The sequence below is a fragment of the Taudactylus pleione genome, unplaced genomic scaffold (assembly GCF_031769625.1).
Source record: "Taudactylus pleione unplaced genomic scaffold, aTauple2 ptg002365l, whole genome shotgun sequence".
In the NCBI taxonomy this organism is placed as follows: domain Eukaryota; kingdom Metazoa; phylum Chordata; class Amphibia; order Anura; family Myobatrachidae; genus Taudactylus; species Taudactylus pleione.
Genome location: NW_028286753.1, coordinates 67,695 through 91,815, shown reverse-complemented (window position 1 = coordinate 91,815; position 24,121 = coordinate 67,695). Strand labels below are relative to the sequence as shown.

The following is a 24,121-nucleotide window of genomic DNA, read 5'->3' as shown; positions in this document are numbered from 1 at the left end:
TATGTGATTGGGAATGTACATCCAGTTGCCCATTATATACTATCAAGAAAATATATATAATATGTAAGATAGTGTAATAATTATTTATCCAGCATTAATAATAATTTATCCAGCATTAACCTTACTAAAATATTAAATAAAAATCCCTTCTTGTCCTCTCCTTCTCCTATAGAGAGATTAGGATACTTCTTGATTGGAGATTGAAACTGTCAATTATTAATCGTGTGATAGGACAAGGACAGCGGGAATGTATGACTTGCTGTATGGGCTGTCAATCGGGCAGGTGCAGCCTGTGATTGGCCGTATGTGTAAATACCAGTGTATGCACAAGAGGCTGTATGTGATCAAGCCCAGTAGGGGGCGAAACGCATGTCATACCCACATCACTTCCGGGTACTCGTGGTGCGCACACGAGTCCCGGAATCAGGCACCTTCACTGCAGGAACCAGCTGTTGAGACCAGCTTATCGCAGCATACATATCTAAACAGGTACACTCTCCTTTCAATGCTCTCTCATCTGGACGCGCACCGCCCTTACCTCCCTGCAATGTTTTTATAACAACAGGGTGGTGGACGTTAGCAAATCCTGACAGCAGAAGCGTCTCTATACTTTACTTCTGTCTGCCCTACCAGCTGCTCTCTTACTTTCCGTTCCCTGGACTAGCATCCACACGGGATAGCAGTAGAAGCAGGTGGGCTCTAGGTGCCAGACAATTCTTCCATCAGAGTACTCACTAGTACTCAATACTATACTTAGATATTTTACATTCACTGAAAGGATATGTGCAAAATTTGTTGTTTCTTTCTATTAAGATATCTTCAAAAATAATTGGAAAGATATGTAAGATATCTTAAAAAATAATTGGAAAGATATGTGTATAATATGTGTTTATTTCAAGTTACAGCAATCATTAACATTGTCTAAACCAGAAAACCTGGTACTGCTATAATTGCAGATCTTTTGTACTATTGTGATACAGCATGTTATTATAGGCAGGTGTTTAGAGAGATTAACATTTACAAAAATACGGTGACCATTTGCATAAACACAAAAATTTGGAAAACATGGCACTGTTACAAATGCAAATGTGACATTGTGCTATTATTGTGTGGCATCTGAGTTTAGATAGAGTCTGCTACCATAGACAGATACTTTGGAGACTATTCATGTTTAACAACAGCTTGCATAGAATCTGCACTTAAAGACACAGTGACCATTTATAAAAACAAAAAATTGGAAAACCTGGTACTGTTATAAACCAGCTAAGTGTGAGTTCAAGTCATTATATGTTTTGATATTTCCTTGCATCTCGCTCTTGATATCCGTGGAATCACAAGTGGTATCATCAAAAGATATATATCATTTGCTCATGCAGAATAAATCCAATGCTACCAGAAGTTTAAATCACTATCTGCCAGAAAAAAAATTATGGTGGAGACCACTGCAATTATTATATAAATGCATGTAGGCAGATTTACATCATCATTATTCTAAACCTGCATGTTGCATATATATATGGTGGTATTTGTCTAATATTGAAGTTGTCATGTTCTATGTACTGCGTGTCTATGGGCAGAGCAACATCTGACACAATAATACTACCAGACTGAGGTTATTCAATTTGTTAATCATATGTGCCGTTATCAATATTGTGTTAGCATCTGCATTTTGAGCAGAGGTGTTATTTAAATAATATTTTTGCCCAACCATTAAGGACTAAGTTCTTGGGATATCTTCCCACTATCACTATAGATAGTTATTTTACTGTCTATTTATGAAAGACAATATATAGAAGTCCTTTTTCTTTATGCTCTTTTTTCGTGTTTTTGTCTTATGTGTATTTTTTATGTGTTTATGTTAATAATTTTTTAATGTATATCTAATAAATAATCATTTTAAATTGCAATTATATAAGAGTGCCCCCAAAAAGAGTTTTTTTATTTTTGTTTTGCTCACTTGACAAAACCCACCCTTAAAATCTACTAATATAAGCCCTGAGGAGCACCACCAACACTTTATTATACAACCTGGCATTGTTCCATTAAAAATCATTAAGTTATGTTGGTAAACAAAATACTAAATAATCAGTATTAATCGTATGAAAAATAAGAAGTTTGGTGCAGGTATTTTCTTTGTTCTTTATAGTACCAAGATACACAAATGCCTGGACAATCCCCCTGGTCAACCGATTATATCTGCCAGGGGGTCGTTGTTCCAGGTGGTATCTGTATTTCTGGATGATATTTCACAGCCATGTATTAGGGAAAATCCCAAGTTTCTCCTCGACAATACAACATTTTTAAATAATATTTATACATTACCAGAAATACCACAGGGAAGTTTTTTGTGTAGTATTGATATTAACAGTCTATACACTGTGATCCCCAATGTAGAGAGCCTTATGGAAGTGAGAAAACTTATTGCTGAGAGAACAGTTTATGGTGGCCCTGATGTCAATTTGGCGATTGATCTTCTGGAGATGATTCTCCGTAGAAATTTCTTTATGTATAATGATAAGCTCTTTTTGTAATTGATTGGCATAGCGATGGGGTCAAATGTGGTTCCATCCTACGCCAATGCATATATGTTTCAAGCCGTGCTGGAGATTTTCTTTCAGAACGTCTGTGTATCTGGCATGATTTCTTTCTATGGCAGATACATAGACGACATATTCCTGATTTGGACAGGTACTGAGCTCCAGTTTGTGAAATTCATGGATCGACACAATCGGTCACAAAATCCGATTAAATTCACATTCAATATTAATAAGTTGAGTGTGAATTATTTGGATGTAAAATTGAGATTAGAGAGGGGCAAATTGGTCACAGAACTATATAGTAAGCCCACTGGCAGGAACACCCTTCTACACTTTGGAAGTTGCCACCCTAGATAACTTATATATGGCTTGCCATATTCACAGTTCCTGCGGGCTTGCAGGACCTGTAGTGATGAAGTTATGGCTATTAGAGAGACTGACCTGGTGAGAAATACATTTCTTACGAGAGGTTATCATGTAAATATCTTGGATCAAGCTAAGAAGAAAGCCTTAGCTACACCGAGGGCTGATCTACTTAAAACGGGCAAAACGAAGGAAAAGAAAAAGGGTAGGCTACCATGGATCAATCATTTTCATACCCAGAGCAATGACATCAGAAGTTCCACTAATAAATTATGGCCAATTGTGGGCACTAACCCGAATTTAAATCTGCATAATACTAATATCATGCCCTGTTATACCAGGGGACGTAATCTATGCAATTGGGTTGTTAAAACTGATATTAGTAGTATGAGCAGGATTAATACAGGGTGTTTCCTGCACCCTAAATTAGGATGCTTTAGATGTTTGAATTGCATGACCTAACGGTAGGCAATAGTTTTTGCCAGCCGTATAGCAGACGTAGATTTACCATACGTCACCACCTGACACGCACTACTAAGTTTACTGTTTATGTCATCACCTGTCCTTGTGGGCATATATATGTCGCGAAAACCGATAGAACACTGAGAGAGCGAATGGCCCTACACCGGTCGGCTATTCAGGCCGCCATTTCTTCTGGAGGTAGCAACCAACCGTGGCTCGCCACTTTGTTTCTAGTGGTCACAATGTTGCCTCTCTATGTTACATGATCATTGATCATAGACCTAAATCTCAACGTGGAGGCGATAGATCTTGCAGGTTATTGCAATGTGAATCCCGCTGGATCTTTAAATTAGATGCATTGGCACCACGTGGCCTCAATGAAAATCTGGGTTTTTATTGTTTTCTTTGAGAATATTCTGTCTGTGGAATCTCTTTATTACAGATTGCAGGTATTATATAGTAGCAGTATGACATGGTGGATAGTTTGTATGTTCTCTCCAAACAGTCAGTTTTTTGATAGTAGTTATAACCATTCTAGTGTATGATCTCAATTTAATATTTGTGGTCTTTTTAGTGTTGCTTATAAATTTGGGCAGCACCATGTGTAGCTATTAGAATCAGAGGTATGTCTCTCTGGTTGTTCAAGTTTATTATATGTAGTTATATTCATGGTTCCATAATACAGGGTGACATTTAGTGCGGTTTTCTGTGTTTATATTGTCCATATGATGTATTTCACTTGGTTTATAATAGGGAAATATGTTGTCTTGATCTTGCATATTTTGCTTTATGTGTTGTAAATGTGTAATTTTAATAATGTTAATTGATTTTGTATGTGTATTGTCTCATGTTCTAGTTTGTCTGTATTTCCGGATACTGTGCATTGCTAGGGTGATGAGGATGCAAGCTGTGGGCGTCTCCACTGTCCTAGGACTGACGTGGTGAGAGTGTTGGTGTGGGGGACAGGAGTGATGACATCATCAGCATGGGACCCGGCCCCAGATGCTGCGCGGTGCGGACTACACATGGGGAGATGTGAGTATAAAGGTCTTGTTATATGTATTTATAAATGTTTTTCCTTGATGAAGGGGCAGGAATAAAATGCTCCGAAACATTGGTGATATCAGTCACATTCGCCTGTATTGTCTTATTGGAATCCGAGTGCCGCCGATGTGGACTTTATATATATATATATATATATATATATATATATATATATATATATATATATATATAGTGATAACTTGGGGTAATTAGCTCGGTAGATTGGGGTCAGTGGTACAGTGATTATGTGCAGAATTAGAGGCCACACATGGCATTCCAGTAAAATAAACTAAAATGGAGCTTTACTTCAGCATGGTAATCAGGAAAGAGAAATAGAAAATAACAAACCACCTAGCCCTCTCTTAGGGCACTAGCTCACTTCTTGAACCCTCTCTATCAAGGTGCAGCTAGTCTGCCAATAAAGTCTCTGCCTGCTACTCTGCAGGTCTATTGCTGGCTCCAGCCTGGCTTGGCTGCCAGAGCTATACAAACACAGTCAGTCTTGGTGGCCTCCCCTGTATTCTCCAGGTAACAGCAGGCCCTGGCTTCCTCAGCCTGCAGCCCAGCTGCTTCAATGTTACACAGTCTGAGAGGTTTATGGTCCCCCCTTGCCTCCTGCAAGGTCCAGACACAGGCCTCCTGGCCCCCAATGGCTCGCTTAGCTTCACTGGGCTCTCTGGCTTCCACAGTCCCACATAGACTGTTTCCAACAGCAGCCTGACTGGTCTGCCTTCTCATCAGACCACACCTGAGCTCTCTCCACAAGGCACCCACAGATGTATCACAACTCAGTATCAATACCCTGTGTGGGAGGATCTCTCCAACCCCACACAGAATCTGCTGCTCACCAACGCCATCTCTGGTGACACTGCCACAAAATAAATAAATATATATATATATATATATATATATATATATAGAGTTTGTCGGTTTGGCACTCCAAATGTAAAAATGTAAGTCGCTGCGTGCCCTTGTCAAATAAGGTATGTATAGACACTAGAATCACACTATTGCGGTGAGACAGTACACGGCACTGCAGCTTGACGAAGAAAGACAATCCTTTACTTCAAAATTTCGGGGCTTCCCTGCCCTTTCGTCAAGGTTTTTGTCTTCCTGACGACGGGGCAGGGAAGCCCCGAAACTTTGAAGTAAAAAGGATTGTCTTTTTTCAACAAGCTGCAGTGCCGTGTACTGTCTCACAGCAATAGTGTGATTCTAGTGTCATATATATATACACGAACAAATGAAAATTTATATAAAAAAATATGGTTAGAAATGTCGTTACATACAGTATAGTATGTATTGTAATAGGGTTGGGGAACCGGCACCATCTCCTGGAGTAGATGACCATGTGCAACAGCTGAGAGATCACACAAATCCATTGGTTTGGAGCAACTGGCCTCAATCAGTTTTATTTTGCAGTAAACCAAAATAAGAAAAATAAACACCTTGCCGTTTGGCACTAACTAAACACAGAATGATCTTCGTACACTAACAAAACATACAAGAAGTTTTACCAGGCACAATTCACTTGGTTTCAACAGCAGGTTTCTCTCACAAAGACACTATAGACCAAAGGTTCCCAACCATGGTCCTTAAGGCACACTAAATGTCCAGGTTTTAAGAATGGACATATTTGAACACAGGTATCTTAATTTGTACCTAAGTTATTTTGATTTAACCATCTGTGCTCAAGCATGGATATCATTAAAACCTGAACTATTAGTGTGCCTTGATAACCGAGGCTGGGAAACACTGCTATAGACTCTTCTTTTCCCAGGCACTGTGTCTCCCCATAATCAGCTTGACAGCCTGTAAAACACACAACACAGCTGAAAGTTCTAATTCACCTTATGTTAGGCCAAAAGCCCAAAAACCCGAACTGGGCCTAATGGAACCCGAATCCAGTTTTGTCAAAAAGCCCACAAAGCTGTTAATAATAATACAAATGTTTTCCTGGGGTTTTTAAAATACATAGGCTAGGGAATATATATTTGCCTTCCATCCCTATGCCAGTGATCTTGTCACTTCACAGTATATATAGACTCAATGACATTTCATTTAAAACAAATACAACCCACTAAATATATTTATAAATAATTGAATAAAGCAATAAAAGACCCCAGAGGAACGAACTATCAACGTCCATACCGAGTCTCAATTGATAAAGCAACACAATTTTCTTCCAAACTATTTTCAATTTCTTCAGCCTAAGACTATAAACAGCCAAATATCTAATATCAAAATGCATATAACGTATTTAGAAGAAAAGGGTTCCTACAAACAAAACACAGAAACCCAATTCTTATAATAATTCTGAATGAGGGGTGTATGAGGAGAATTGACCAGAGATAAATAATCAATTGGTAGTGATCACAGGCAGGTACAGGTATAGATATGGTGGAAGGGAAAATGGAGGCAAGGTTTTTTTTGCTTGGTGCAACCGCAGCTTCTCCTCCTGCAGTAATACCTTCCCTGACAGGTTCTCCTCCTCAGCTACTCTATATCGTCAGTGACCCTTGTGTCTAACACAAGGATCAACCATTTTTCATCATCATTCCCTCATAAGAATGGCTTCACATAAACTCTCCAAAACTCGCTCACCCTGCCAAGCACCACACACATCCCCGCAGACTCTCTCACCCTGCCAAACAACACACCCATCCCCACAGACTCTCTCACCCTGTCACCCACCAGACCTGCCCCACAGACTCTCTCATCTTGTCACCCATCACACCTGTCCTTGTAGGCTCTGTCACCAACCAGACCTGTCCTGTAGGCTTTTTCACCTTGTCACCAACCACAATTGTTCCAGCAGGCTTTCTCACCCTGTCACTCAACGCACCTAAGGCCCGATACAGACCTACTCGCTAGGAAGCATTTGCTTGTAGCTGGCAATGTCTTGCAATGTGCGAACCAGTGCGAGAGATCGGGAAGCGTTCGCTCGTTGCGCATAGACGGCCTAGCAGAGTGAGTGACAGGAGAAGCCGTTTGTGGGTGGTGACAGGGGTTGGCCATTAACAACGGGGGAGTGGAGGTGCGAAAAAATTCCTGAGCATCCTAACGCCATTTCAGAGGTGTGCATAATTAACAGGCAGCATAATAATACACGTCACCTGGTTGAATTTCACACTGAAGTGCTCGCAGTGCTTGTGGAAGGGTATAATCAACCTTAAGCGCTGCAAATGCATCCGATGGTACCCAATGTACCGATGGTTGCATAAATTTCCTGGAGATGACGTGCGCAAGTGGGCAACTTAAGACAGGCTGGTGGGCATCTGCATACACAAAGAGATCGCACGCCAAGGCATAGTGGGTGTGCTTATGCCTTGCCGTGCTATCGCATGCCTTGTCATCACTTGGCCGAATTTGCATACGCTGGGAATGAGCTTATGCATCTAGCAAGTGGGTCTGAATCAGGCCCCTAGCCCCATAGACTCTCTCAAACTGTCACCCACCATATCTAACACCGCAGACATGAGGCTGTTTCTTTGACTTGGGAAGGGGCAACATTTTTTTTTCTTTGGTGCCCATGTGTTTGTTTTATTTAACTGTCTATGTGTTTTTTTTCCTCTCGAGGTCAATGTGTTTTATTTTTTCCTGTGGGGGCCAATGTGTTTGTTTGTTTTTCCTGTGGGGGTCACTGTCTGTATTTTATTACAGTGGGGGAAATTGTGTGTGTTTTGTATTAAGAAAAAGTTGGATGGGAGGTGGGGAGGGTGGCGCTGTTAATTTTTTTTAAGCCTTGGAGAGAGATATAGTAGAGAAGTTGCGTAAAGCAACCAATCAGTTTGATCTGCCATTCGTCTAGCACAGTCTGTGAAATGACTGTAAAAAGCTGATTTCTTGCTTTGGGCAACTACTGTACTCCACCTTATCTCTCTCCAAAGCTTGATACATCTGGCCCACAGATAGATATTGAGGTGTATATTTGCTAAAGATTGATTTTCATGTCAGTTTTAATCACCTCAAAATTGACTGTGTAATGCACTGCCAAAATCTCTCATTTTTTAACAGTTGATTTCAAAATCTATTCCAGTCTACAGTATGTCAGAAATTTATATGTCAGTAAATTTTGGCAGGCGTATATGCATTTGTTTTTGAATGCAAATAGAACCTAAAATTCTGTGTTAAATTCATCTAAAAAAGAAGCATGCACAGATCATAGAGATCTGTGCATGCTTCTTAGGGTTAAAAAGTGAAAAATGAAACAAATAAGCTTTCAAGTATGCATTGCATTATTCTATATATCATTCATTCACCTTACTTGAAAAGAAACACAGTAACATTTTTCTGCCTTGAATCAACTTATGGTCACATGGCTGTCCCAATTATACTTCTCATAATTATGGGTGCCCCTTTATTACGATGACTCTGCAAGTTAAATATTTTTCAGCAATTTATATGTAGCACATTTATCAGCATTTTACCAATATGTGTATACTGCTTGGGAGTCTTTCTTGGCATACCTGGGTTGTGATCAATAAGTAAACACTTCTGCAGTGCAATGTAGTTTTATCACTCGCAGCACTGTTTTAAGGTACAGTCGTTTAGCACATGATATGCATTGTATTGTAGGAATATTATGAGCTGACTGCTGAGACTTTCTGGAAACCCAGATCACTTTTTACACCTGTTCCTGAAGTGATGTTAACTTGGATTTTTATTGGGAAGATGCTGTATATGCAGATAGCTACACATAGCAGTTGTATACGTCCACAGATTCCCATGCTGTCCACAGTACTCCTCTGCCCCGTCTGCCCAGGATTGGTTTAATCACACTGAACAGTAGATGGATATGGAATACATTGCCCTTTTTGCTTTAGGGTGAGATATATCAAACCTTGGAGAGAGAGAATGTGCCCAAAGCAACCAATCTCTTTCTAACATTTATCTAGCACTGTCTATGAAATAACATTTAGAACAAATCTGATTGATTGCTTTGGGCAACTTCTCTACTTTATCTCTCCCCAGGACTTGATACATCACCCTTGCAGAAAGATATTCAGAATTTATACAGTATCTGCGTGGTTTTACTGACTAGATTTTAAACATTCCCAGGAGTACCATATGCTAATGACCAATACATGAACTCCACCATTCCCCTCTTCTCCCCTTCCTTCCCCTCTCCCTGTCAGTTTACACCACTTAGGGTTTGGCGTTGTCCGCAAACCCGATGGTTTACATACAAGGCCAATGTTTGGAGATCTGTGCGTAAGCGGCATCTGTACTGCACAGCTCTGCTTCTGTGAGATCATTTTGTACTGCCCAGGATGTCACACCTTGATTGACAGGTTGCAGCCATTTGGGGGTGGAGTGGGGGCAGCAACACACAGGGTCACAGAAAATTTTACTTATTAGAATTATGGGTGCCCCTTTATTAGAATGCTTTTGCAAATTAAATATTTGTCAGCCATTTATATATAGCACATTTATCAGCAAGTTATCAATATGTTTATACTGCTTGGGAGTCTTTTTCCTGGTACACCTGGTGGTTTTATCAATAATTAAACACTTCTGAAATGCAATGTAGTTTTATCACTTGCAGCACTATTTTAAGGTACAGTACTGTAGCACAGTGCTTCCCAAACTCATTCCACAGGGAGCATTAACAGTGCATGGTTTCCTTTTTTCCTAGTTGGTGCACAGGTGTAGTCATTACTTGCTGGCACATTTTAAAAGATCCACAGGTGGACCTAATTATTTCACTTGCGATTCTGTGAGGAGACCTGGAAAACTTGCACTGTTAAGGCCCCCATACATCAGAGATGGATTGCAGCAATCGTGCAATTTGCAATCGATTGTGTATAAAAATCTGCAATGTATGGGCTTCACAGATCGCAGATTGCAACCAAAAAGTGATTGGAATTGTTTAATCAGATTGTCCAACATGTTGGATTTCACAGATGGATTGGGGCTGTAGATTGCTAGTGTATGGCCATGATCAGCAGATTTGCAGACCGTTACCATGAAAATGATGGGCCTTTCAAGATTGCCAGATCTGTGTTTGCTGCAATCGATTGGGAAATCCTAAGATCAGGCAGTAAATCTTCAAATTGTTTCATTGTGGTTTTCAGATTGCTGATGTATGGGGGCCTTTAGTACTCCTTGAGGAATGAGTTTGGGAAACACTGGTTTAGCACATCATATATATTGTATTCTAGGAATATTATGAGCTTTGTTGTGGGACTTCTCTTGTAACCAAGTCAAGGTATTACACCAGTTCCTGACTTGTATTTTTAATGGGAAGATGCTGTATATGCACATTGCTACAAATGGCACTTGTAAGACCTCAATAACAACTAAGGCAGTGACTTATTAAAGCTACCACATCCTATTGTTTTTAAGCCTGTAATTTTAAAGGTCAGTGCTTTTAATAACAAAACATGAGGTGTTTTGCTAATTAAATTAATACATTTTTAAATGTTGTGCTTACACATCACAGAAAGAGTCAGCTTTTACATGCCACTAAATACTATAAACTAGTAAATAATACCCCTTTTACACCGGAGCTAAAACCCAGGTTATTGCAGGGTTAACCTGGCCAGCTTCTTGGTGTAAAAGGAGTGAGGGTTGGATCGCCGGGTCGAGTGACCCGGCAATCCAACCCAGGTAAATGGCAGGGTTTAACACGGGCGTGTTACGGCGCACTCCAGGTCTTGATGATCTGGAGTGAGCCGCATGCTGGCCGATTGGTCCGGCTTCAGTGGAGCTTGGAGATGACGTCATCTCCAAGCATCCACTTTCACACAAGAAAAGCCGGGTCTATGCAGACCTGACTGCGGTGTGAGCGGCGCCAACTATGGAATATCCCGAGTTGGCACCGGCTAAACTCCGGGTCTGATCCGGATAGGAACCCTGTTCCAACTCCGGGTCAGACCCGGAATTTTGGTGGAAAATGGGCATTATAGGTCTTCACCTAAGTAACAGCCACTATTGCCTTAAAGCTGAACATACTTACAGGTATTCAGATACCCCAAAACTTGGGGGTATTTTTTACTAAAGGTTGATTTTGATTGAATTAAAATCGATCAAAATTGATGTTGTGTTTCTGAGGCTAAATCAGACATTTACTAATACTTAAATATTATCTGCTAATAAATGTGTGATTTAGCCCCAGAAATACAACCTCGATGTTGACCAGTTCTGACTGATTGTTTTTAAATCAAACAAAATCAATTAAAATCACCCTTTAGTAAAGATATCCCTTATACTCAGGTAGTAGAGGCTTGTCACTAAATAGGTATTATTATAGTTTGTAAGGAGATAGGACACTAGACCAAGTCTTTTTGATATCAGATGAGCCATTCATATATAATCAAAGTCAATGAATATGATAAAAACACTTAACCTCATCAAACATGTGTACAAATATAATGGCAAGTGGACATACAATGGTCAGATGTAACAAAAATATCACCAAATAAATCTTCAGGTGCTAATGGGTAACACTCCTTGAGAGATTGAAAGTTCTCCTCTTCTTCTTTTAATTAAAGTGACGTGTTCCCCAAGAAAAAAACATACAAAACCACATAGGGTAATATAGTCAACACATTTTGTCCATTTAGAACGTATACAGTTGCAAATCCCTACCAGAAAGAATGGTCTACACATGGGGTAGACACAAAGCGCCTTTGGGATTGTTACACCTTCCCAGGTTTCAAACTGTAATATGCCTGTATTTTCTGTCTCCTGTTGAAGTTCCATATATAAATGGAAAAGAAACTCCACATGGTGTAATACAGTTTTATTCATACAATATAGGTACACTTAAAAAAACAGGAATTAATTGAACCCTCACCAGATGTAGTGGTCCACTTTTACACAAAGTAGATAAATAGGTATTAACAGCAGTCCATCAGCCGTCCATGGATACCACTTCCAACGTCCTTGGTTAGGAGCCAAACTTTTCCTTGTTCTAATCCTCTTTTGCCAATGTGTTTCGATATGGTTTTTATCTTTCTCAAGGCATGTTGAGGATGCTAACATCATGGGTTTATAATCCCTCCCACTTTTTGCCTATTTCCAGACATGGATTTCCTATCCATTTAAAATTCCCTATAGAGCCATTCTGCCTTCCCTCTCTGTGTTTTCTTCACATCCATATGGGCAAACGAATTCACCGCTATCTTTCAAATTTCCGACATCGGAAGTGACGTGCCTCTGCGTCCCGATTCCTGCAGTCCCCGTGTGGGCATTCATCCATTCGGGTTTGCACATGGCATGGTCACCTCGTGCCTCCGGATCTTTTTCCCCGAGTGGGGTACTGCCACATCGATGTACTTCCGGGACTATCACTTGAGTACTTCCGGTTTTACCGGATGGATAAGGTTCTTATTGTGCAGTTCTCCTATTCATATGGAGTGTCCCCAATTAAAATGGTCGCCATTTTGGGATAGTCCAAATACATAGTGGTTCCCATTGGTGCAGAAATATAAAGAATAAAAACTAGAAATACATTATTAGATTCCAAATAGAACAATAAAACAATATTTAGACTAATAAAAGAATGCTAAAAAGATATAGGAACTAACAAAAAATATAAAAACCACTTAATCTCAAAATCTTTATTGAGACCAGTGGGAATCAAAGTTTTGGAGTTAAAGATAAAATTTATTTCATTCTTGTCTAAAATATCATTAATGTTATTGGCTCTAGGTCCCTGAATGATGTTTTTAAGACCATAAAAATGTAATATATGTTTTATATCACTTTGGTGAACCTCTTTAAATTGCATAGATAGTGCATAGGACTCAAGTCCCTTCTTTATGTTACGTAAATGTTCACTAATTTTAATTTTTAATGGTCTGCTTCTTCCTATGTAAAATTTGTTACAGCAACATTTGATACCATAGATCACGTTATTCGTATGGCAAGTGATAAAATCTTTAATACCATGTTTTTTATTATTGATGCAGATTTCCACTTTTTTTGTTACCAAAGGTATTAGGAATGCTTTTACACCCTATTCAATCCCCGCATCTATAAAAACCTTAAGAAATCACTAAAGAAGGTCTATGTGGGGGTGGACATAAAGAGTAAGCTAGTAAGAAGTTTAAGTTAGGAGCCTTACAGAAAATACCCACCGGTATATCCAGTAGGTCCATTCCTATAATTTGTTTTTTTTTAGTATCTTCCAATGTTTTTTAATAATTTTTTTGACCTGTTGATGCTGTGACTAATAATTTCTAACAAAAGACCATGTAAAAAGTGGACATGTAGCTGATTAATTGGTAGTAATTAGCAAGGAAATTAATTAATTTTATTCTGAAACATGTCATCTAAGTGATCTCAGTGACTCTAAGAAGTTAAACTAGCGCAGAGGTCATCTGTTGGTATTTGCTTGAAAAGAACATTTAAATCTGTCATCGTTTCTTCCTATCTTATGTTCTTGAGAAGTTTATCTCTATTGAGTTCCATGACTGTCTCTAAAGATATGTGGACTTCTTCCCATTTATATCCACAGGCCACAAAAGTCTCCTCCATTTCTTTTGCCTGGGAGACAAAGGTGGTCTGGTCTGAGCAATTTCTTTCAATCTTATAAATTGGCCCTTTGGGATTGTATCCAGCCAGTTGTTGTGATGGCAGCTTTTTCGGTTGATATATGTACATGAATCTGACATTTTCACGAAATGTTTTGTTTTGATTTGACAGTCTTCTATGTAAAAGGTCAAGTCTAAAAAGTTCACACTTTCCTTACTGACATCAAAAGTTAAAACTATATTGTTATTATTTGTATTTAAATAAGTAAAAAAAAATTCTAAAATACCTCTGTCATCTTTCCATATAAATAAAATATCATCAATGTTGTTCCATATTGTCATTTCCTCCCAACATCCCTTAAAAAAAATTGCATAACTTGGGGCGAACCTAGTGCCCATTGCAGTTCACCTTTTCTGTATAAAAAACTTATTTTTAAAAATAAAATCATTATTAAATAAGATAAAACCATTACCTTCAATTAAAAACTTTTGTAAACTGGATTCAATATTTGATTGTGTCAAATATATTTTTGTTGCTTCAATGCCTTGTTGATGATTAATAATAGTGTATAAAACACTGACATAAGCTGTAACTAAATGGTATTCTTCTTGCCATTCAATTGCATTTAAAAAATGTAGCACGTCTCCAGTATCTTTTAAATGTTAAGGATTAGTTAAAACCAGGGGTTGTAAAAATGTGTATATAAAATGTGATAGTTGGCAGAAGGGGAATTTATATCTGAAATGATTGGTCTCCCAGGGGGTTGTATTGGGTTTGACGGTTGGTACCACAGGATTACCGTTAAATAGAAATGTGCTTTTGCTATCTGTGATAGTCCCTCTATTATTGAATTTCTCTATGATATTTTTAAGTTGTAGGGAGATTTTCTTGGTAGGGTCTCCTCTAAGTATGCTATATGTTTCTTTATCACTGTGTTGTTTATAGATTTCCCCTTCGTAGTCTTCTCGATTCATCAATACTATACCCCCCCTTTAAGGAAGTAATTGCTTTCTGTTCCTTCAATAATTAATTGTTTTCAATTTTTCTTATTTCCAATTTTTACAGATCATCCTTCACTATTGAGCCAAAGGTTTCCAAAAAAGTACCTTTCAAATAGGCCAGATAAAAAGTTGATTTTCTCCTAAAAATCTTAGAGTTGTAGGGTTCTTCCTCTATTTCATTATCTTTTGAATTTATCTTGATCAAATATTTTAAGGTCAATTTTCTTAAAAATTTCTGAATGTCAACAAACATTTCGAATTGGTCGATTTTTGTAGCCAGGGGAAACTTCAGCCCCTTTTCAAGTAGATATCTTTCTTCTTTTAAAAGTATATAGATGCTAAGGTTAAAAAATTTTTTTTTTTCTATTCCTGGTTTGCTAGTGATTACTCTTTCTTTATTTGCTTTATTCTTTTTAGTTTTATTCTTTTTATTTCTTTTTTCTTAAAACCTCCTCTTTCCCCTCTTCTCAATTTTATCTCCAATTTTGGGGTTTCTTCCTCCCATCTAAAAAAGGGAAGGAGTAGTTCTCCTGTTCAAAAATAGCTTATCTATTTTGACTAGTTCTTTGGGATTGTGGGGATATGATTTGTCTCCTATTCATATTGGAATTTTCATATGACTTTTTAGATTTCATAGTATGCCATTTGGGGGTTCTTTGTTGCCATTTATTACTATAGTCGTATTTCTGTGTCTTAACATACAGTATCTGTCTCCATATATATGCATTCTCTTTCTTTAAAGTTCTTCTCCATAGAATTATGGTACCTCCGATAATTTTTGTATCTTTTTGGGGTTTTTGAAAAATGGACCTATTTTTTCTTTTAAAAATATTTTTATGAGTAGTGTTATCTAAATTCGGTGAAGTATTTTTATTCCATTTTAAAATTCCATCTTCTCTCTTATCTCTTGGGAATTTCTTAGACTTTCTACTAATTTAAATTTACTCTATAATTTTTTCTTGTACTTTGAATTCTGTAAGATCGGAGAAGGTAGTAATCATATTTTTATATTCATGTAATTCCCTATCTAATGTATCAAGTTCCTTCCTTCTCTCATCTGTTATGAGATTCATTAATTCAATTGAGCAATTTTACAAAATTGCTTCCCATTTCAATCGAAATATTTCTGTGGCAGTTGAAAAAGTAAATTTTTTATCAATTTTCAAACCCTTGGGAACCATACGGAGAGAAGTATATTTTTCTAACATCATGACTTCCAACCATATTTAACTTTCTCTGATTAATGCATCTTCAAGTTGCATAACACCTCCTAAGTCGTCATCTCTTATGTCTCCCAAATTTTCTTCAAATACAATATAATTTTTAAAAAAATCTATTACCTCTCAAATTAAACATATTGCAACAATTATCTCATCTTCTGGTGAAGAATAAACAATAGATATTAGAATTTAGACAGAGACAAATGCACACAAATACAGCTGCCTAAAGATCCCTTTGGTTGGGAAATGTCACCTGTCAAAGAACACATGTAACAAAATATGACCAAATAGATCTTCAGCTGCTAATGGATAACACTCCTTGAAATATTGAAAGTTCTCCACACTGGGGATCTTCCTCTTTTTATTGAAGCAAGGTGTTACCCCAGAAAAAAACATAAAACCACATGGGGTAATATAGTTGACACATTTTGTCCACTTAGAATGAAAACAATTCCAAATCCCTACCAGAGAGTATGGTCTACATGTGGGGTAGACACAAAGCACTTTTGGGTTTGTTTCATCCTCCCAGGTTTCAAATTGTCATATGCCTGTATTTTCTGTCTCCAGTTGAAGTTCCATATATAAATGGAAAAGAAACTCCATATGGTGTAATACAGTTTTATTAATACACAAAAATTATGGGAGGTACCATAATTCTATGGAGAAGAACTTTAAAGAAAGAGAATCCATATATGGAGACAGAAATGTTAAGACACAGAGACATGACTATAGTAATAAATGGCAACAAAAAACCCCCACATGGCATAGTGTGAAATATATAAAGTCATATGGACATTCCGATATGAATAGGAGACAAAATCGTATCCCTACAATCCCAACGAGCTAGTGAAAATAGATACACTATTTTTGTACAGGAGAACTACTCCTCCCTTTTTTAGATGGGAGGAGGAAAATCCAAAATTGGAGATAAAATTGAGAAAGAGGGGAAAGAGAGGAGGTGTCAGGAATAAAAGAAAGAAAAAGAGTAGAACTAAAAAGAATAAATCAAATAAAGAAACTAGCCAACCAGGAATAGAAAAAAATTTAAATTTTTAACCTTAGCACCCATATACTTTTAGAAGAAGAAAGATCTTGAAAAGGGGCTGAAGTTTCTCCCGGCTACAAAATCGACCAATTTCGAAATGTTTGCTGACATTCAGAAATTTTTAAGAAAATTGACCTTAAAACATTTTTTAAGATGAATACAAAAGATAATGAAACAGAGGAGAAACCCTGCAGCCCTAAGATTTTTAGGAGAAAATCAACTTATTTTTCGGCCTATTTGAAAGGAACTTTTTTGGAAACCTTTGGCTCATTACTGAAGGATGATCTGGAAAAATTGGAAATAGGAAAAATGTAAAACAATTTAAAATTGAAGGAACGGAAAGCAATTAAGTCCTTAAATTTCAACAAAAGTTTGGTGATCAAGCCAACTGATAAAGGGGGGGTATAGTATTGATGATTTGAGAAGACTATGAAGGGGAAATCTATAAACAACACAGTGATAAAGAAACATATAGAAAACTTAGAGGGGACCCTACCAAGAAAATCTCCCTACAACTTAAAAATATCATACATAAATTCAATAAGAGAGGGACTATCACAGATAGCGAAAGCAAATGTCTCTTTAAAGATAATCCTGTGGTACTAACCATCTATGTCTTGCCGAATATTCATATAAACCCAATACAACCCCCTGGGAGACCGATCATTTCAGGAATAAATTCCCCTTCTGCCCATTTATCACATTTTATAGACACATTTTTACAACCCCTGGTTTTAACTAATCCTTCATATTTAAAAGATACCAGAGACGTGCTAGATTTTTTAAATGCAATTGAATGGCAAGAAGAATACCCTTTTATTACGGCTGATGTCAGTGCTTTATACACTATTATTAATCAACAAGGCATTGAATCCACAAAAATAGCTTTGACACAATCTAATATTGAATCCTGTTTACAAGAATTATTAGTTGAAGGAATTGGTTTTATCTTATTTAATAATGATTTTATTTTTAAAAATGACTTTTTTATACAGAAAAAGAGAACTGCAAAGGGCACTAGGTTCACACCAAGTTATGTAAATATTTTTATGGGATATTGGGAGAAAATGACAATATGGAACAACAACCCATATGGGGCGAACCTAGTGTCCTGGAAAAGATACATTGATGATATTTTGTTTATATGGAAAGGTGACCAAGATATTTTAGAATCACTTTTTACTTATTTAAATACGAATAATAACAATATAGTTTTAACCTTTGATGTCAGTAAGGAAAGTGTGAAGTTTTTAGACTTGACCATTTACATAGAAGACTGTCAAATCAAAACATTTTGTGAAACCTTGAGATTCATGTACATACTGATGTGCCCAGCTATAACGTGGCATCACAGCGCTATCTCACACACCACGCCATGAGTCGCGCCACAAAGAAAGTTTATTAGTGAAAAAAGTCAGTACGTGTAATACAACATTTTGCCCACCAGATTTCACTTTTCCTAAACTACATAGCGCATGCGTCAGATTTCATTAAGTGTAATACAACTTTTTGCCCACCAGGTGTGACTTTTCCTAAACTACATAGCGCATGCGTGTGATTTCATTACGTGTAATACAACATTTTGCCCACCAGGTGTCACTTTCCAATGTACCGTACGGTATGTTCTGTATCACCGGCCGATGATTGTTTGACAGAAGCTTAGACATTAGACTTTACAAACTACAGAACTCTATTAATGGGTGAAGCGTGTGGCCTAGCGGTCTAATGCCTAGTCTCACTGCTTCTCCTCTCTTCTTGTTCCGTAGGTTAGAGACCTTGAAAATACAGTATGTTTTTTTTATTTATTTTTAAAATCTTCACTTAAAATATTCAGTATTCAATACAGTACATGTGGAGCGCATGTCTGCCCAGTGCTTCGGGAGTCAAACAGCGAAACTAGGATTTTTATTATTGTACATACAGTACTGTACCTTAGAACGCAAACTTGCGTCAATGCCGGCGCTGACATGAACGCGGACATTATAGTGATTTATTATGACCATCAAGTGGCAATGGGCCCTGTTAAAGAGACTGGTTTCTGTATATCAAACTTACTGCGCGTTTAAACCGCAAAATTGCGTCAATGTCTGCGCGTGCCCAGTTGTCGGATTTTAATCACAATGGAATGTGTGCCCCATGTCCAGTGGAGCCAAGCCATACATTAAGTAGCGCTATTTTATGGCGCATGCCCAGTTGTCTGTATTGCTAACAGTACTGTTGAATTTTCACACTAGTGCCATTCTGCACTGTCCGAGACTTACAGTACCGCACAGTATACACAATAGTAAATTCATTACTACAGTACATAAGGTGCTACAGTAGTGGACTAACAGCAGTTTGTAGGGCAGATGCAGAGCGCAAACTTGCGTCAATGAAAATGCTGTCTTAGACTTGGTAACATTAGTAATTTAATATGTTTAGTAACTGATAGTTGACTGTGTATAAGAGAGGGGTCTCTATAGTACAAACTGACTCAGCGTTTAAACCGCAAAATTGCGTCAATGTCAGCACAGTTTGCGTTGTGGTAACTTATAGCCAGTTCTGATGGGTTACGGTACAAATAGGATCTCTGGCTTGTGCCCAGTGGCGGGGTTGCAATGCATTGCCAGTGGTGCTGCGCCATAGCCATACCCTTGTAGCACTATGGCTATGTACTGTATGCCATGGTGTACAGTATGGAATATCATACTGTACAGTACCAGGTCATGATTCACACACAGTGAAAGTGTGTTATTATTACACTGACTGTGTAATAATAATATTAAAAATAAAAAGTGTAACCTTGACTGTCTAATAATAATGAAAAGCTTCATTATTAAGCTTCCTGGTTTCGAACCCGGGTTGTACAGACGTCTGCAATGTAGAAGTTCGATTTCTTACCTCTACGCTACAGACGCCTGAGTACTGTACGTCATCGTATGGTACTGTAGATGTCACATAAAGTACTGTAGAGGACTAGGAGAGACTTGTGAGCAAGGGCTTAGGTGATCCGTCTTGCTTACACTTCTCTCCTTATGTTCGAGACCGTTATAATTTAATGGATTTTTTTAATGTTCACTATAGTACTGTAGTTCAGTCTTGTTATCCAACCCTTACAAAAATCAATCTATTGTACTGTATATGTGCCCAGCTACAGTACTGTAGTTTGTTGCTCCATACGGTATGCCATACAGTATACCGCATTGTTGCGCGCTACACTGTGGTGTATTGAGTCTCATAGCACTGCGCATGCCCAGTTGTCTGTATTATACGGTACTTATAACTGTAGTTGTAAGTATAATATGGCAGACATTGTAGTGACTAGGAACCACAGTACAGTAGATGCAGTAGTCTAGGGGGCTAATGCCTAGCCCTACTGCATCTACCATTTTCTTGTCCTGCTGGTTCGAGACCTTTACAGTACATACAGTACTTTATACGGTAATTTTATTTTGTTTTAAATCTTCACTAATACAGTACATTATCCAGAAATTCTGGTATTTCTATGCCACAGTACTTTGACCAAAAAGTCTAACCTTGTTAATAAAAAATAAAAAGTGTAACCTTTCAAGCTTCGAACACGCAAAAGGGTTATACAGGCAGCGTAATGTATTGGTTTGATTATTTACCATTACACTACAGCCGCCTGCAATACCAAGTTTGCACCTGGCTTGAGTGTTTCCTACAATACTGTACATCATCGTATCTCAGGCGCATGCCCAGATCTACTGTATACCCATTTAGCGCTTTTTTTTTTTTTTACTAAACTCAGTACATTTTATATATTAGGGGGTAAATGTACTAAGATGGTAGTGCTATTAAGTGATTTTACCCATAGCAACCAATCTGATTCCAGGTATTACTGTACAGTATCTTCTAGAAGGTGCTACTGTAGATATATGCTAAGTACAGTAGAATCTGATTGGATGCTATGGGCAACATACAGTACAGTAACTTCTTAAATAGAACTCCCATCTTAGTAAATTTACCCCTACAAGTTTCACTTTTTCCCCCCAATTTTTTTTCTTCCGCCCGCCCCCCAAAATGAAAGTGAATTTTTTGTGTGTTCTGACTTTTTTAAAAAAAAAACTTACGCAGTTTACAGTACCTTTAGGGGATGTTGAAGGCTTCCCGCAACATTGCACCCCAATTCACGAAATTTTTCCACCTGCTATTCATACAGTAGGCGAAACTTTTTTACATACTGTCTTACTGTACATTGGATTGACTTCCCGCCTACAGTAGGCAGAAAAGCTTTCAAATTGAATACAGCGATAATTTCACGCCTGGCAAAATGACGTAATCTCCCAAACTGTTTTTAGCCAATTCCGTGTTTTTGCTCCAATGGGTGAAAAAGTGCCAACCAATGTTCTCCCAACTGTCATCTCACAGGCTGTGTTTGAAAAATGACAGTTGGGAGCTGATTGACTGACACCTTATAACTTTTTTATCACTTCTCACTGTCTAACACTGCTTAGTACAGTAAATAGACCCCCTTGGAGTGAAAAGACGAGACCGGCTAAAAACAGTAAATAGACCACCCCAAAATGTAAAACGTCCCTCAGTGTATACAGTACTGTATGTCTACTGTACTCTATTCTACTGTAAGTGCCGGGCAGCTGTGAAATCACTGTGATGGGCAACAGGGATACTGTACAGTATATGACTGTGGGCGTCAACCCCCATCGGCCTGCGAGCCCCTGGTGAGTGAAATCCTGGCAAATAGGACGATACACCCCTGCATCTGTGTGTTATTGACTTTTTTTACAGTACCTTTTTAATGACAGATGCACGTGTTGGGTCTCAGGCGCACTTAAAGACTGATTTACATACAGTACAAACACCAATTGTATAAATTAATGACAATTTTTATTTAACCTACAGTAACACACTTTACAGAGGGGGGGGGCGGGGGAACTTGTTTAGCTTTCCACTCCTGTAGTCCTCTACTGTCACACGCTTCTTTCTTCTGCCGCTGGCCTGTCCTGGAGTTCCAAGCTGGACACTGACATGACTACTGTACAGTACCTACAGTAGGAGGAAAGAGATGACGTGAGAACAGTCCTTCCTCAATGCCGACCGATACGCCCTACAGGGGGACCGAGGACTACACAAAAAGAGTTGGCTTTTAATTTAAAATCATCACTGGCACTTTTGGCCTCAGATTCAGAGTTTCACCTATACCAGGTGCAGACTCTACCGTGCATCAGAGTGCAAGGTCCACTGTACGCCCTGAAGAAAGGAGGATAGGCATTGACAAACAGACAGTAAAAGACAGACACACAGGTTCTCACCGGAGATGCTCATGTTCTTCATCCTGCTTGATCCCACACACCCTGTACTGTAGGAGAGAGAATCCGCTGTGCAGGGCCCTTCCCTGCTCTAACAGTGTCACACTAATCCACTTCTCCACATTAATATATGCCCTAACTAACCAGACTAACAATTTTATTAATAACTACAGTAATTTGTATTGTACTGTAATTAAGCCTGGTGGTGAAATACTGTAAGCAGCCCATAATATAACGATAAAAAAAAAAAATACATGAAACAAGACAGTATTTGGGTGCCCCAGATGGAGGTGAACACCAGCTGTGTGAATACAATAACAGAGCACTAACATTACCAAAAATCTCACCTTATCCTGATGTCGAAGGGACCACCGCTCTAACCATACAGTAGATGTACAGTAGAAGCCTGTCTCTCAAGTCACGGTGCACCCACTACTGTATGTCTGCAACTATGGATGTGGATGTTGAAGCAGCCACTACCACTGTACTGTATATGAACTAAAGTAACCTGAAAACTTGAAACATCTGCATTACAAACGGCAACATCAAGCGCAGTAGCAGAAAGTGGCAGCTGCAGCACAATCTGTGACGATGCCAATGTGTGCCTTGGAACAGGGGTCAATGTACAGTAGGTGTAAGGAAAAGAGGAAAAGTATGAAGTACAGTACAGTACATAAGGTACAGTAAGGGAAAGTTATTGTAGACAAAGCTTATAAAATAAATTAGGAGAATACTGTATAATGTAGGGACAGAAAGCACAACCACAATACTGTACATACAGTACAGTATGGACACAGTGTACAGTACTTAGCAGTCCGGATCACAAACTGAAAAGAGGAAGTTAAACCCCTCCTTCACATTACAAATTATATACAGTACAGTATAAGCTACATAGCAGTTGCTTGACCGTTTCTTTCGATGACAACTCGTAAGACTCTATGGAGATGATCAATATAATTGTTACACTGGGCACGTGTCAATACTGTTCTCCAAAACTTCATTATCCCATCCAAAAGTTCCTGTTTAGTTGTTGGTTTCACATCAGACCTGATGAACCTCTTCAACTGGGCCCAGACCATTTCAATGGGATTCATGTCCGGTGACCTACAGGTAAGTAAAAAAAAAAAATATTCAGTCACAGTACTGTACTTTAGTAAAAAGTGTACTAGAATAATTACTGCTTGGTACTGTACATACTTTTTGGTACAATAAACAGTTAATACAGTACTATAGGACAATACTCACTCTGGTGGTGTGCGTTCCCAATTTATCCCTCTCTCTTCCATGAATTTTGCTGAAGCCGAATGTTTGGGATCATTATCCTGGAATAATCGATGTCCTGATGGGAAGCATTTTCTCACAAATGGCACCATACAGCAATATACTATTTTTTCTTGGAAGGAGGTCTTATCCATGATGCCTAAAGAGATGAGAAATTGTCAGTAACAAGCATACACTGTACAGGACTGTAAATAATTTTTAAAACAAGCATTACTGTACTGCACCTTCAAAAATATAGATCGGTCCTGCACCCCAACGAGATATACCTCCCCATACATGGACTTTAACGGATGCTTCGGACGTGGTTTAAGTGAGAGATGTGCACGGTGTCAGAAGGACAGTCTTGAGAACCTCTCGAGAGAAACCGAAGTTTCATCTGTGAAAATTACGTAATTAAAATTCTCTCCACTATCTA

The 24,121-nt window shown here is 38.3% G+C and overlaps 1 protein-coding gene across 2 annotated transcripts in view; it reads left to right on the top strand.

Moving 5' to 3' along the window:
* The first annotated feature begins 371 nt into the window (after positions 1-371).
* Positions 372-24,121, top strand: part of LOC148431370 (uncharacterized) — a 29,272-nt gene continuing 5,522 nt past the window's right edge. For both annotated transcript variants that reach the window (XR_015877187.1, XM_088466048.1), the window contains exons 1-2: positions 372-489; positions 4,219-4,397. Coding sequence is in view for 1 of the 2 variants with exons in the window: in XM_088466048.1 (XP_088322174.1) it covers positions 4,348-4,397 (50 nt within the window). In the remaining variant the exon portion in view is untranslated. The remainder of the gene's footprint in view (positions 490-4,218; positions 4,398-24,121) is intronic.